Genomic DNA, 16,525 nt, shown 5'->3' with positions numbered 1-16,525 from the left:
GGCGGGTCCGGGCTGGGGACTCGAACCCGCCACCTTAGGTGTACGTGGCTGGCGCCCCAGCCGGCCGAGCTATAGGCGCCGAGCCGAGTACATGTATTCTAAAACCCATATATTTTATATTCTGGATTCTCATCCATCCAGCATGAGCTTTGCGATTTCTCGTCCCTTTGCTGCAGTTTTCAGTTTATGTGGTGCTACAGGAGACTGGCTAGTTTTGCACATCCACAGTAGCACTGCTCATCTAGAAGAAAAACTGAGCCACAGAGAAAAGGAATTTATCTGAGGTCAGAATAGTTCCAAATCAAACAGAAGTGACCCTGAGATCAGAGATGGCTTGGTAGAACCCAGCCCCGGCAGGTGGCCCCTTATCAATAACACTGGTTCATCCAGTGCCCGATGCTTAACTACTTTTCTAAATCCCCTTTAAAGGGCGTAGGCATCCAACATGAGCAAAGCCATACAGCGCTGGCATCGGTGAGGGCACACAGCCAAAGTAATGAGCTTCCACTGTCACAGTCATGCCAACTGTGGGGCACAAGGCCCAGAGTCACCCACTGTGAAGACAGATTCCTTTGTGAGGCCACAAGTCCTCTTGGATAGGTTTGGTTTGGTTTTTTCCCCAGAACTAAATTTGTTTTCTTTTTCTTTTTTAAAATTTCTATTATGGAAAAATTTCAAGTAGACCAGAATGGAGATACTAATATCCCTGTTGCCCACCACCAAGCTTCAACAGTTAGTATTCTTGTTTCATCTGTCTCTCCTGTCTACACTTGGCTTGTGTCAAGTATTTCAAGAAAAATCCCTAACAACATATTTTGCCTATTAAAATTTTAGGATATGTGTATAACAGATAAGAGCTTTAAAAATATATAACCATAATGCCATTATTATACATCCTGGGTCATTATAGAGTACAGGTTTGATACCCTTGGTTTGGGAAGTGGTTGATTAACTGCAGTATAGCTCCCCACCTCTGAACTTGTCCGCATGCAGACCTGTGGAATAACATTAGGAAGAACCCACATCCATAAGCTTTGGACTGGCCAAATCCACTGTGGCTAATAGAGTAGAATTTTGTTTTATTAAATGAAAGACACTCCCCTCTCCATACAGAACGTGATTTCTCCTTTGATACATACGTATCACCCCTGGCTTCCCTTCCCCCACCTCTGTCATACACAAGGTCCCAGCCAGAGAGAAAGAGGAATCAAATGGAGTGGCAGTCTTTACTTTGAAGCTATGAGTCATTGTCTTTTCTTTGGAATAGGTTGGTAGTTCCTTAAATAGAGATGGAAAAAAAAAATTTTCTGCCTTTTGCCTTCAAAACAGGATGTAGGGTAAGGGGATTTATCTCTAATAATTGAACAACTACTGGGCCACAAAGACAACTGGCCCAGAACAACAATATTACCAGATACCTATCCAAAGCAGAATAGTTCTTGTAGCTCCAAAGTTTGGTCCGTTTTGGGGGAGAATTTCTAATTGCGGCTGAGGTGTTCTCCCCATTGCCACACATTTCTCCAGCTGGAAGACATGAAGGCAGCAGGACGAGCTTCCTTTTCAAAGTGCCCAACCAGCATACTCGACTGTACCCCACCTCAGAAAGGGATCTCCACATGCCCCAGCTGTGTGCTGCACCTCAGTACACCTCAAGTTGGAAAACCTTAGTTTTCCAGTAAGCTGTACACGTATAAGTGCTTCTCATAAAAAACAAATCTATGAAGGTCAAGTCCCATTCCAACTGAAAAGCAAATAGCTTCCACTAGAATATTATGAATATTGTAAATTAAAAATGTGCTACTTTTGGTAGATCACACTGCCAAATCTGTGCCCAGGTAAATCTGAGTTATTTTTATTCCATGGTGTTGTTGCAGACCAATTAAATAACCAGTGGAAAAACCAATTTGTTTTCTTCGAAAAGCACTTGTATTCTGTTGTCAGTAGAGGAATGATTATCTATTACATGACCTCATTTTCTTTGCAGCTTATGTGAGTATATTAAAAGCTAGTTTGTTTTTTTTTCTTTGTATTCTTAAATTTTTTTTGCCTTTATCTTTTTTTTTTTTTTTTTTTTTTAGTGTCAGATTCCTCCTCCTCCTCCTCTTCTCTTTCAAGAACCGAATCTCCTCTCCACCTGTTTGTATCTTCTCATCTTCATTCTCATCCCAAACCCGATACCTTTGTATGGCCCCCTGGAGCCCATTCATTCAGTGACACAGGTCCCCGCCACCGCCACTGGGAACCCTCTCTCTGTAAACATGGTTTTTCCTTTCTGTTCGACCTGCTTCATTTGCCTGTTTTACTTTCTGATAATCTTCCTAACTGATAAGCTGGATAGGAAACTCCATCAAACTTGTCAGAGGGAAAATCTTGGTAATTTGAAAATCTGAAAGTTGTTCTGGGCAGAAGGAAACCTGAGGTTACAGGCATTGACCCCCCAGTTCAAACCTCCTCCTCTTCCTTGAAATAAAGGAAACCTTTTCTGAGCAGAACAAATGGAAGTTTTTTTAGAATATTACTTCTTGGGTCCTTCTGTGCTTTCCTGGACTTGATATAAATGCATAAAATTCTATTGAAGAAAAGACAAAGTATGGCATTTTTGCAAGTAATAATTTAATCCTAAAAATTTGGGGGTTTTAATGTAGAAATTAATTCCACCAGTATATAATATTCAAGGCTGTATTCTAAAGATAATGGCCATGGGACCTCAAAATACGTGATTCTCAAACTTTACTGTGCATTAAAACCACACACAGGGAGAGCTTTTTAAACAGCCTCCCTGGTCCCCACCCTCCAGAGTTTATGATTCAGTGGGTCTGAGGTGGGGCCTGGGAATCAGAATTTATAAACTGCCCACTAACAATTCCAATGCCAGTTAGGTTGTAGACCACATTTTGAGAAATGGTGCGGTAAATTGTTTTCCATTTGCAATGAAGGAAAATGTAGGGTTCACGTTACGAAACTGTGTAGAGAAACTGAGCAGCATTTTAGTCTAATCCTGTTTTTAAATAATACTGAAATTTTTAAAATCTACTTTAGGGAGTTCCAGAACCTGTCAATTAACAACAACAAAAACAAAAATGATGCCCTGTATTATCATGAAACACTGGTTGGTAAAGTCCTTAAATGAGACCTAAATGTGGATCTCACCAGGACAGTCCATCCTTGTTTTCTCTCATTTATTTAATGTTCACTTTACTGCCAGCACCGCCAGAAAATTTAATCTCTATATCCATGATTTATAAGGGCTCATCTTTGTTCCAAATGCTCAGTTATATGCTAAACAAAAGCTCCTAAGGGGAACCATTGCCAGAAAGAACTACTTTCTCTAATGTGCTCGCCTTTAGGATGGCTGGTCCACTACATTCAGCTCTCACACTCACAAAGCTGGGCAGATACGAGGTTACCGTTTTAAATAAACCGTTCAAACCAAGAAACACTCTGACCTTACTTATCTGCATATTTAGTGTTCCGAACTTTAACGACAATCCCACTTTTATGAAATGGAATAGGAAGATAATGTTTATAAACTGCTTGTGTTGTTTTTAATGCACTTCTTAAAATAGACATTTTCTCTTAATACGATGCCTAAGGGCAATTGTCAACTTCGGTTTTTCCAGAAAAAATGTATTTTACACTGACTTTTGCTGGGTTTGTCTTATTGGGATCTTACTGTTCTAGAATAACATCTTATGTTCCCACTGCCCAGTTCAGTGTTGTTTGTACAACAAACCTACCTGCCAGTGTTTGTCACATTGTTCTTGGGAGCCCCGTGTTCCTTGGAAGACTAAAGTCCCAACTCTTCCATTGAGGCCCTTTATATCAGATTAATTAGTAAATTGTTGGGGTAATGAGCCCCCACTGGACTTTCTGCTGTATGTAGTATGCTTATTGTTTGCAAAGCTGTGAGTCATCTTTCCATCCTCAGGGAGTGCCTGTCCAGGACCAGTGTTCTAACTAAGACTGAGGCTCCCCTGAATCCCACTCCCCTCCCCGCCCCCACCAGAGATACAACATTCAGTTAGAGAGGGAGAAGACCTATTGATAAATGCAGAATGCCTTGATTAAAACTGTAATTAATTTAAATCCCAACTCCTTCTGTTGGTACAAGCAGACAGCGAAGGCCTAAAGTTTTGTGAATTTCTTCCTCCAACCCTTGGACTTCACAAGAATGAAAACTAGCCCAACCCTACAGACTGTTGGAATTATGATTAGGGTTAATGTGTGGAAAGACCTGAAACCTGCTTGTTTGATTTTTTTTTTCCCTTACCTATGGAATTTCCTGCTCTGGAAACAAAACACATTACATGAATCAGTCAGCTTTCATGTGCTTGGTGAACACTTAAATGGATAGGGGAATGCCCAGTTGGCCTTTCTTTGATTTAAAAAAAAAAAAAAATTGTTAGTGGAAAAAATGTGTATCGCTGTTGAATGGAAATCTGATTCCAGACAGCCAGACTTACAGTTGGAAGGTTATTAGAACTCTCTTTGCATTTTAGCCTTAATTTTGATCTTTCAAATGTTTTTCTTGGTTTTAATTTTTGGTTTGATTTGTTATTCCAAGGCAACTCTCCAGAAGTATACTTTCATGGTTTTCCTTCCCTTTTTTCAGTTAGTAAGTAGTTTACCAATCTATTAACCCTCTGAGGGTCTCCAGAATCACACTTCCCCTCACCATGGAATGTGCATTGTGGTTGTTTGAGTATTGGGAATGTTGAGATGATGTGGACACTAAGCTGCCACCTGCTTGCCCACTTTGCCACCTGGAGCCTCTCCCCCCTGAGATTCTAACGCATCTGGTTCAGCTTGGGTTTATGTGCTGAGGAGGCAGTATTGATCTGAGAAGGACTGCAAAAAAGGCATGGCAGGAAAAATGCCCAAGTGAGGGTGTGCAGTGGGTAGATGAGAGCAGCCCTGGTGCTGAAGGGATGCGTCTCCCCAAGGTAGATCACCTATACATTGAGATCCAGAGAACCAGTTGACTCTTGAAATTCCTTTCCAGTGCAACCATGATTGTTGCATAGAAAAGCAATTCTAATAATTAATTTCCCTAAAATAAGCTAAACAGACATCATAAAACTTTAAAGGACACTAAGCAATTCCCTGCTTTAGGTGGTGTTCTTTTAAGCCATTAGTGAATTGTCACATTTTCAAATGATATTTTTTGGGCCACTGATTATCTTTGGTCAAATATTTTTAGGCAATGGTTCATCTCTTGCCTAGAGAGTCGTAGTTCACATTAGCACATTAAAAGTTCTGAGAAGTTCTACGGTTTTAAAAATGTAAGACTGTCTTGACTTTGTTTGACTTAGTCTTCTCAAACTAATTAATCATCTTTCCACCATGTAGATCATTCTTCTGTGGTTTGCATTTTGAAAAGTGCTAGTATTGTGTTTAGTGATCCAGCACACTTGAATTATCTATTATCTCAGCCTTTAGCTTATTGCAGATAACCAAGGAGTTGATTGCCCTCTCTGAAATTCAGCTCAGCCTAGCTGTGACATTAGTTCTAGCTTTAAAATAGTCCATGATAGGAGGAGGCATGCTTTGGTATTGTTATTAGGTGCTGCTGTTCTCTTTTCTTTTCTTTCTTTCTTTCTTTCTTTCTTTCATTTATTTATTTATTTATTTATTTATTTATTTTGAGACAGAGTCTCGCTCTGTTGCTCTGGGTAGAGTGCTGTGGTGTCATAGCTCACAGCAACCTTAGACTCTTTGGCTTGAAAGATCCTTTTGCTTCAGCCTCCCGAGTAGCTAGGACTACAGGTGTGAGCCACAACGCCCGGCTAGTTTTTCTAATTTTAGTAGAGATAGAGTCTTACTCTTGCTTACGCTGGTCTCAAACTCCTGAGCTCAAACAATCCACCCATCTTGACCTCCCAAAGTTCTAGGATTACAGCATGAGCCACCACACCCAGCTAGGTGCTTTTTAAAAAAGATTTCACTACCAATTGCCATTCGATATAAAGGGCCAGTTCTACAAAGAAACCCAGGAAACTCATTTAGTCCCTCTGGGCCTTAGTTTTCTTTATCCTTAAAAATTTAAATTTAATAATTATTCTGTTTGCACATGGCTTTATGATTTGGCAGTAATTGATCCTGGTTTTAAGGCCCCGTCAGGTGCTTTTCTCCCTAAGTTGCTGCCTGTGTAGCTATGACTTCCAAAGGCTTTCCAGGGCTACAGGAGAGGACTGAGAACCCCAGGCACACCCCTGCCTGAGTTCCCTAGCAGTTGTCTTTTTGGTGAAAAAACGTGTGACTATGTCTTATCCTCCTATCCTGTTCACTCATTCTGGACAAATTGCGGCTCTCTTTAGTAGTAATTCCCTGGGAAAAGGGAATAAACAGATTAATGAAAGAATACATCTGTTTAAAAGACTGAGAAATTAAGTCAAGATAGTAGTGGTTTTTTCTTTCTGTCATAACTAGCATTCTATTATTGATATTGCTTTTTCTATCTTTCAACAATGTGTGTCTTCATCAGGAAGTGACTAGTCAGGAAGCATTTTGCAATCTTTGCTCCTGCTTAGTAGAATAAAGGAGTTTTTACAAAAATGACGTGTATGTGAAAACATCACTCCATGACGTTGCCACTGTTTTTGAGGGGTGGCAATTTTAAAAATTCAACCCAAATATATAACCTTTTCTTGCAATTTTAATTAAACTAAAATTAAGATAAATCTCCTTAATTAGTTCTGTGGTATCTTTCTTTAAACAAGATTGAAAGGAATTATAGGAGATGGACAAGTCAACAGTTAGCAGCACTCACAGGTGGCGGAGGCTGTGTCCAGAGTTACAGTGTCATCCCAACCAGGAGGCTTTCCCTGACGCCGCCGGCTGCCTTCAAAGACAGAAGGCAGCCCCCTCCCCCGGCAGAAGGGCACTTCTGTCCAGAGCCCCGCCCTGCCGCGGGGAGGGTTTAGGTGGAGAGGGGAGCATCTGCCTGGTGTAGTCCTCCAGAAGGTACTGTCTCCAGCCCAGAGCCACTGTCGGCAGCTCACTCTGACAGCTGGCACCTTCCTGCATGCTTGTGAACGGCTTCCCTCCACGCTTTCCGTGTGCCCACCTGGCCCTGCCAACACCGCCAGCAGCATGCTGTGCTGGCCCCCGCATGCCCACTGGTGATGACATACCCCAGTCTCCCTGCCCTAGTGGGATCCTTCCCTAAAGCTTTCCCTGGAAAGAGCTTCCCCCCCACCATGAGGAGAAGACTCATCCTGTCTGGTTTAAACTGTGCTTGATACTCTGTTAAAGATCGCTTGGAAATTGTGATCTCATCTTGGGACTGTGGATTTAGCTTTCCTAATCTATGTCTCACTCAGTGAAAAAGCGAAGCACCTACTAGAATGGTGACTAAAGTGATTTATCAGAGGAACCCACACACAGGAGGCATCACTGTCAGTCAAACTGGTGGGACGCCAGCAGTTCCCCGCGAAGCTGCTGCAGCCCCACCCTCACTGCACTCGGGACCCACGACCAGAGGGGAGATGGCAGCTCTCAGACAAATGGCACATGGAAAGGAGACCCATGACAGCGCAGTGTGAGGAGCCCCCAACCCCAAGTGACCTCAGAAAAGCAGGCCTGCCCCACAGCAAAGATAAAATTGCCATAACTCCATCTTTGGAGGAGTAGAGTATGCGAGGGGTGTTATGTTAAAAAGCACAGAGAAAATACACCTGATTTGGGAGTTGAGGTTAGCGTGGAGTCTCGCGTCTCTTCCTCTCCCTTCAAAAATGCCAGACAGTTATCACTAGCTCCCAGCCTCCCCTTCCACAGTCGACTCTGAAAACATTCTGGCTGTTCAAGTACAGGTAGCAGGTGTGGAGACAGAAGGTCACTTGGTTGCCAGCAGTCTGCAGTGTTGGACTGATGTATTTCCAAGTCCTACCCTGAGAAACAAATTCTTCTCCTGTTAAAAATGAATTTTTTAAGGCCAAGCTCACTGGCAGAATGCTGAGTCATTCGGCTTGCTGCTCAGTATTCCGATGGAGTCTTCAAGGGATGAAACTGCTGCTTGTTTCATAATATTTTAATTGTGTACAGGGCACAACTTCTAAGAACTGGAAGCTGAATAAACTCTATTGACAGATAATACAGAATGATCTCAGGACTAAGGGAAAATAAGTACAGAGATTCCTCAGCAGCAGCTGACTTCTGCGTGCCTCTTACTGGAGTGGCTCAGCTACTTTCCAGAAAAATGTGGGGAGGGCAGGTGTCTGCTGCTGCAGCATCAGGCAGAAAGAATGTGGGTGACAAGCAGAGATGGGACTTGGGGCGTGGCCACGTGCTCCATCACTCCCCCATGTTCATGCCTGTGAGGAAGCCGAGTTAATTCTCCAGGGCTGGGAAGCAAATCGCTGCCCAGAATCCTGACAGCCTCATGTGACATGGTCTCCTAAGGGCTCTGTTTTGGTAGAGGATTTTTCTTACACATAATATACCATAGCTGTCCGTTGCTCCTCACACTGGGATGTTTGCCAAGTCAATAGATGATTCCATCTGAGCTCCAGTTCATCTTTGACATGCTGTGAAGACATGAGGGAAGGAAGGTGGGGGCCTTCAGACCAGAGCCACTAATGCCACCATAATGTGAAAAGGGCAGCTGGAATATCATGTATGCCATTTATTCAGCGACCCTGTGTGAAAATACAGGGCTGCCGAGCATAACTAAGCCACTTCCTTTGTTGTGCCTTTTGCTCAGCAAAATGAATGGCTCTGTGATCCCTTTGAGTGATGAACTATGAGTAAAGAAATAGGCTCATAGGGCTGTGTGAAATTGACTGTCCATGTCATGTGCATTGGAAAAGGATTGTTGGAAAGTCTTCAGCTGCAAAGGCAATTTGAGCTAGCTGTTCCCAGTGTCCTACTTGTGGCAGGGTTTCTCAACAGGCTTCAACATGTGATAAGAGTGTGGATCAGAAAACCTCAGGAGGGGGTCCAGAGCTTGGACTCAAAGTGCCCTGAGATCAGTGACTGTAGCTCCCAATCCTCTGGCCTATGGAGAAATGCCTTTGCACTGCAGTTCCTAGGTCTTTAGCTGCCTCCCCTCTCCCCATCTTCACACACAGTGGTCCAGAACCCAGAAAGAAACCCAGCATGTAGAGAGCACAGGTTCTTCAGATGTGTTAGGTAACCTTTGCTCTTGAGGGTCTAAGTGGGAAGGCAAGCAAAGCCATGGGCTCGAGGGAGTTCTGATCACCTTGGCTACAGGGCATCCTGTGCCCCTGGACCATTCGGGCATTTAGGCCACAGACCCTGGGCTAGGTTTTAGAGCAAGCCCTTACCTGCCCACATCAGCTCTCGGTTCAGCGGGTTTTGCAGTGGCTTTGCAGAGCCTCTGTGTCCTGTGAGCAAGGGGAAGAGGCACATGGTGTCCCTGGGGGGAGCCCAGTAGCTGTAGTGCAACGCGCAGCCCTCAGGGTGATGGGCACTTCTCAGTCAGTGTGACACCTACAAGGAGCACAGCGGTCCGGTGCCTCCCTGGCTTGCCTGTTGAACCTGATTGTTTGGAAACTTATTTCTCCAGCATCTTGGGTTTTAAATTGGAAATATGTCCTGTGTTTTTCCTCTAATTCCTTTTGGAAGCCACAGTCTGTCCATTTCTCCTATAAGTTAGCAGTGCTCTTCATCCTCATATACAATGCAGGAGCACGTTTTTAAAGAAAAGGGTTCTTTAAAAATATGTTAGTTACAATAAGTGTTTCTAGTTATTTACCAACATAAATAAAAATTCTGTATCTATGTTGGCAATTACCATTTCTATGAAACAGTAAGATGTAAGATGTTTTGATTTATTATTTGATCTGCTATACTCAAGCTGGTTCAAATGATTATTTATCCTCTCCCTACCTCCCGTAAGCAAATACTAATTCAGTGGAAGACCAGTATTTGATGTGTTATTGCCAGGAATAGTAGATACTGACTGTTATATAGTTGTAGTGTTATTGTTAGTCATCTGCTATTACTAATGAATATCTCCAGGTCCTATATCCATCCCTAGTTCAGATCCTGATGGCTCTCTGCCCTTGTGAAATGTAATGAGGAATTGACTAGGGAGAAAAAAAAATTATTTCTAATAAACCTCAGTTCATCTTCTCTGTATTTAATGGGTTAGTTATATTGGAAGGGGCCACTAAATGATGTCCAATGTTTAATTCTAACTATGTGTCACTGTCATTTGTAGTCCAAATTATCAGAAGTGAAGACAGCTGCACTGAACAGCCCTTTGAGACTGAAAGTTTTAGCCTTTGAGCCATTATTGGGGAAGACGACTAGAGCACACAGACGTGTGTCCAAAAGAGGGCACCACCCTTTTCCAAATAGCACATCGTGTCTGCTGGGAGTGCTCATTCGTTCACTCCACAAGCATTTACCTGATCCCTAGTGTGCACCTGGCATTGTTAGCCCCTGAAAATACCTAGATGGAGGACAAAATTCCCGTCTACTGGAACCGTGCAGTCTAATAAGGGAGACACTTACATCATCTTTAAAACGTGTGGTCTGTACAATGAGAGTGACAGCCCTGTGGGAGCACTGAGGAGCAAGGGTCTCACTTACTGCCTGGAGAAGCAGAGGGGGAGCTGGATTGAGAGGTCAGATTTGGAGTCAGTCCAGTGTTTGCCATCTCCTGACTATATGGCTTTGGGTAATTGCATCACCTCGTTAAATCTCAACTTGGTCATCCAAACAAGGCAGATGACACTGTCACTATGCCTGAAACACGGGATGTTCTCTAAAGCAGATAACCTCCACTGCTGTCATCATCAAATCATTGTCATTGTCATCTGACAGACCTTGTTTGCAGTAAATGCTGAGAATTCTTTAATTTAATTGTGTGCAGATATCACAAAAGGAAGGAACTTTGGCAGTAGTTTTTATTAATTTATTTGTGGCCCAAACAAAAAAGTTAATCCTAAAACCAAAATTAACCCCTCTAAAAGTCACAGGTAAAAGTCACAAGGCAAAGGATTTATAGACACTGGGAGAAAACTCATAAAATTTTTCTACAGCATGGCTTGGCGCGCGTAGCACAGTGGTTGCGGCGCCAGCCACATGCACCAAGGGTGGCAGGTTCAAACCTGGCCCAGGCCAGCTAAACAACAATGACAACTGTAACAATAACAACAACAACAAGTAGCCAGGTATTGTGGCGGGCACCTGTAATCCCATCTACTTGGGAGGCTGAGGCAAGAGAATCGCTTAAGCCCAAGAGTTGGAGGTTGCTGTGAGCTGTGACGCCACGGCACTCTGCCAAGGCCAACAGAGTAAGACTGTGTCTCAAAAAAAACTTTTCAGGCAGTGCCTATGGCTTAAAGGAGTAAGGCGCTGGCCCCATATGCCAGAAGTGGTGGGTTCAAATCCAGCCCCAGGCAAAAAAAAAAAAAAAGAATTTTTCTACAGCAGTAATTTGCTATTGTTATTTTTAAATGAATTAATAACTGAATATTTTAAACATGCCTCGGTTTTAATTTCTAATATAAATATCAATAGATTACCCACAAAAATCATCTCTTTAGGGTCTTCAGTAATTTTTTAGAGTCTGAAGGGATTCTGAGACCAAAAAGACTGAGAACCGCTATTCTAGAGAATAAAATCTTCCTGGAACTCTGTTGCCCAGATGACCATTGGGCTACAGGGAAGCAGGTGCGCTCAAGCTGGCCCAGGTACAGGCTTCTCTTGACCAGATGTTAGTAACACCTGCTTTCTGTCCCTCCAAGTAAGTGGTTCTCCACCCTAGCTGCACATTGGGACCATGTAGGGTAATTAACAAATAGATGCCTGGCCCCAGTCAGCTTGGGGTATAACTGGGACATCATGATTGTTTAAACCCCAAATGATTGTGATGTGAAGTGGAGATTGAGAACCACTGTTTTAGGTAGTCTACGAGAAGATAAGCCAGGCACATGACAGAATACAGCAGTGTGGACCTTAGATTACAGAACTCGTTTACTTAACTGATCATTCCTACTAAAAAGTCTCAGGAAAACTTATCAGAGTTAAAATATTATTTTCTATTAAAAGGTTAAAAACAAAATAAGACCAAAACTTTCTACAGCAGTTTAATCATTTTGCTATTTAGATTTTTTTAAAATAGTAGTTAGCATACTTTGTCTAAACCAGGGTAGATTCTTAGACAAATCTTACAAGTCCCCTAAGTCACAATGCCATCAGTTAGAATCTTTCAACTCAGCCTCAAGTTCTCGTGGGGCAGCTGTTAACCCTTTCCCAGGGGCTTATTTCTCACAGTCCTTGAGGTGCTGTCTGTCTATAAGAACACACATTTGCTCATACACATGGTAAACTGTGCTTTTTCTACAATTTCTAAGTCATGTCCTAGAATATAGTTCTAGATCTAGGGGTGTTGTCCACCTTTCAAAGGCCAGACTTGCACTAATGAAGGGAGTTCTAGGGCTGTCTCAGACATAGCCAGACATCAATTCCAAGTGCCATCCCAGGAGGCGGGTAGAACTCCTCCCCTTCCCACCGTTTAGTTTCTCGGTTTAGGCCCTTACAGGGGTGATGTCCCTTTGTGATATGTCTCTTTGTAGTATGTCATTTATGCCATTTTTTAACACTTGTATCATGGCTGTGTATCTAGCTGTACCCCTTCCTTGCCCCTGACACTCACACTGTGCTAGGCTGAGCTCCTGGAGGGAGCATGTGCTGTGTGTGTTGATGACTAGAGTAGCTAAGGCAGAAGCTGGAAACTAAGGTTCCAGGCCAAAAGGATTGTCTGCATTTCCTCATGGACAGTAAATCTTAGGAACACACGGGATGAGGGGTGTGTGTATGCTCCGCACGCGTGTCTGTGTGGGTGAGGAGTAGCTGGCGGGATGCCTGAGTCTGCCCTTTCGCTGCTGATCCAGTCTTCTCCAACCCTCACAGGCTCTGTCCACGCCACATCAGTAGCAGCCTCCAGAGTGGAGCAGGCACTGTCAGAAGTGGCCTCTTCTCTGCAGAGCAGCGCCCCCAAGCAGGGCCCACTACACCCCTGGATGACGCTGGCCCAGATCTGGCTCCACGCAGGTACCACTCTGCCCCTTCCCACAGCTGTGCCAGAGCCTGCGGGATGCTGTGGGCAGGTGCCTATTTAGCCCACGCCCCTCAGCAGGAGAAATTGAAGCTTTCACAGTTGCTTCCTACTACTTCTCTGTAGGAACCATGAGTTATTCTGTATCTCCCCATCCCTGCCCTGCCTCAGTACCCTAGCAGAGCAGGTATCCAGGCAAGATTTCCTGAGTTGGACTCTAAAGATGGAGTTTGCTGTATAGGGTGCAGGGTTTGTGCTATAGAGGGGCCAGAGAGCCACGCCCCACACTATCTGTGGGTGGTGTCCCAGCTGTGTTGCTTACCACCTGGGCACAGTTGACTTAAAGTCTCTGTGAGCCTCAGTTTCCTTATCTATATGATGGGGTAAAGAGTAGCACCTGTCTGCTGGGGTTGATAAGCACAGTGCCTGGCACACCTTGTCAGTGAAGTCTTGGAGTTCCTAGGAGAGGGAACAGGGGTATTGATGACACAAATATCTTTATCAAAGTCAAGGAAGGGGCAGCATGTTTGGTATCCCTCCCATTCCTCCCTATGGCTCTCCTGGGGATCCACAGAGAGGGAGACAGGTGGCAGCAGCCTCTGACCTGGCAATCAGCCAGTCCCCAGGTTCACAGGATGGTCCGCTGGCTCAGCGATGTTTCTGCATAGCTGGAAAGCCCACAAATAAATCCAGTGTGCAGACATTGCAGCAGTGAGAATCCACGATAAAGGGCTTCTAAGCAAATGATGGCTGCCTAATTTACTTACAAATTTATATTTCTACATAAAAGGTAACTTCTGTCCCCCAAGTTTTATCACTGTCATCTGCACGACCCTAACTGGGCCTTCTCAGGCTTGACTCGAAGGTCCATGGCACAAGCCTGTGTTTGGCTGAGGAGAGTGCTTAATATCACTCAACTGCCCTTCTGTTTACTCTTTCCCAGCCAAGGAAGGGAGGGAGTAAACTAATAGGTGATGTCCCACCTTGTTGAACCCCACTGGCAGACCGGCACGTATGGAAACATGGTTGGGTTTACCTGGCTTTGGCATACCACAAACCCAGCTCAGTCAGCCTTTTTTGTGTTGGCATCTTTAATTGAGCCATAACAACTACCATAAATTAACGAATTATATTCTTCTAAGTAGAAGTACCAAAGAGGGGTGATTCATGAACATGCGATAGTTCTTCCTGCTACAGACGCCTGCAGTGTTTGGCCTCTCACCCAGAGAGGCCCCAGATGAGCTGGCTCTAAGGGGCTGGGAGCAGGAGTAACCCCTCCTCTGCAGTGTGCATGTGAGGAGGCCAGACCTCAGCAGAATACCTGTCCTGTCCAGTCACCCCACCATGAACGGTGACTGCAGAGAACAGAAAGGCAGGGAGTATCGTTCAGTGTCTGGGCCAGGTGAGCCTGGATGAACTTGGAGGGCTTGTATAGGAGCGGAGTTGCCTTTCAAATTGGGCTTGAATATGAGTCTTTGAAGGGCAACATCGACAACACTAGAAAGGCCGGAAGTTGTCCCTCTGCTGGAAATAGCCCCAGCCTGACAGGCCGTGCTTCTGTTGCTTGTTTCTCCTGAGAGTCACAGGAGGGCTTTGCATGGTGTCTTCCTGCCCCCTGCTCAGTCAGCCGGGGACTTTTCCCCCCTTGCATGACCTACCATGACTCTTGTGAGGAAATTTTGTAGCTGCTTATTAAAACATTGAAAAACTTGATGGCTAAAATTCAGCTTGGAGGTACTATCCCTAAATTTTTATACTAACATATAAGATCCATTTCTTACTGTTTGAGACCAACCTGGTCAATATAGTGAGACCTCATCTCTACAAAAATTTTTTTAAAAAATCAACTGAGCAAGCTTGGCACCTGTGGCTCAAGTGGCTAAGGCGCCAGCCACATACACCTAAGGTGGCGGGTTTGAATCCAGCCCGGGCCCGCCAAATAACAATGACGGCTGCAACCAAAAAATAGCTGAGTGTTGTGGCAGGCACCTGTGGTCCCAGCTACTTGGGAGGCTGAGGCAGGAGACTCGCTTGAGCCCAGGAGTTGGAGGTTGCTGTGAGCTGTGCTGCCATGGCACTCTACCCAGGGTGACAGCTTAAGGCTCTGTCTCAAAAAAAAAAAATCAACTAAGCATATTGGTGGGTTATCTGTAGTGCCAGCTACTCAGGAGGCTGAGGCAGGAGGATCCCTTGAGCCCAGGAGTTTAAAGTTGCAATGAGCTATGATTGTACTACTACATACATACATATATATATGTATTTCACACATATATATATATATTTATCAATATTTTCTTATGGGATCTGTGCTTCCCATGATATGATACTTAGAAAGCAACTACTTGGTCTCTTTTGCTGAAAGTCCCAAGTATCTTCCAGTGCCATTTGTACATACACTGTCTTGTAAAGAAGGTCAGAAGGAGGTTATTCCCCCCTTTTTGCTACAGGGAAATGCAGCCTAATGGAAATGAGCGCTTTCGTAGTCTTGCTGGGGCAGAAGTCAGGGGAGCTCAACGCTGGCATGTGATATGACCCCTCGAGGCGTGGCTGCTGAGTAGCCAATCCACTGCTGCCTTAGAGCATAGACCACTGTTAGCCTCATGCAGTAGTTCAGCAGTGAAGCAGGCCTTTCCCAAGCCGAGCAGCTTCTTGGTGCCCATCTTTCAATTTCCACATTGGGATGGCAGCTAAAAATGACTTTGCGGTAGGTGGTTAATTTCTGCTTGTTACTTACTAATAATTATAGCTTTCACTTTGGCACCTCTCACAGTTGAAACCAGTGGCTATTCTTAGATGTGCAAGATCAGATTTTCTGATTTCTACTGGGAATTTAAAGCTGTGATACTCTTACAAATTTCTTGACCTTGCCCAGCCTGTCCCCTCCATCCTTTCCCCTCCCAGACTCCTCCCAGGCATTAGAGGTTGCATCCGTAGGCTTGAGGGATAATTCATGGCATGTCCCCATGGCCAGATGAAGACAGCTCCCAGACAGGTGGTGTGTGGGGTCACTGCATGGAGAGCGCCCATGTGAGAAAATGTGAAGTCCAGGGATAGGAGAGGGGGGTGTTCGGCCTGCCCAGCTAGCATTTATCAAGCTCTGCGTTGTGTCAGGTGCTATTGCAAGGACTAGATATGTCTTAACTCCTTTAGTCCTCGTGATCACCGTATGAGGAAGGCATACTCTTACTCATCCCACTTTGCAGTTGAAGTAACTGAGACACACATGTCAAGTCACTCACCTAGGGTTACATGGCTAATAAGTTCAAAAGCAAGAATCCAGACCCAAGCAGTGTGGCTCCAGAACCTACAGTAGGCACTCGGTTGTCAACATGGTATCTTTGAGCATCTCTTTACATGTCACAATTGGAGCTAGGCTCTGGAGTTTGATGGTCCATGAAGACAGAGGCAGTCTCTGGCTTTGTGGAGTTGGCAAAACAGAATGACAGAAGCACTTAATTCCCCCTGTGCCGAGTGACAGGGAGGAGCAGCACAGAC

General features: G+C 44.4%; 1 protein-coding gene across 2 annotated transcripts in view; it reads left to right on the top strand.

Moving 5' to 3' along the window:
* Positions 1–16,525, top strand: part of TTC7B (tetratricopeptide repeat domain 7B) — a 256,341-nt gene that overhangs the window by 196,478 nt on the left and 43,338 nt on the right. For both annotated transcript variants that reach the window (XM_003786986.3, XM_023511573.1), the window contains one exon: positions 12,886–13,026. In XM_003786986.3, coding sequence (XP_003787034.3) covers positions 12,886–13,026 — 141 coding nt within the window. The remainder of the gene's footprint in view (positions 1–12,885; positions 13,027–16,525) is intronic.

The sequence above is a fragment of the Otolemur garnettii genome, unplaced genomic scaffold (assembly GCF_000181295.1).
Source record: "Otolemur garnettii isolate 467f Iridium unplaced genomic scaffold, OtoGar3 scaffold00020, whole genome shotgun sequence".
Taxonomy (NCBI): domain Eukaryota; kingdom Metazoa; phylum Chordata; class Mammalia; order Primates; family Galagidae; genus Otolemur; species Otolemur garnettii.
Note: the sequence above shows the minus strand (reverse complement) of the source record. Positions and strands in the feature narration are given on the sequence as shown.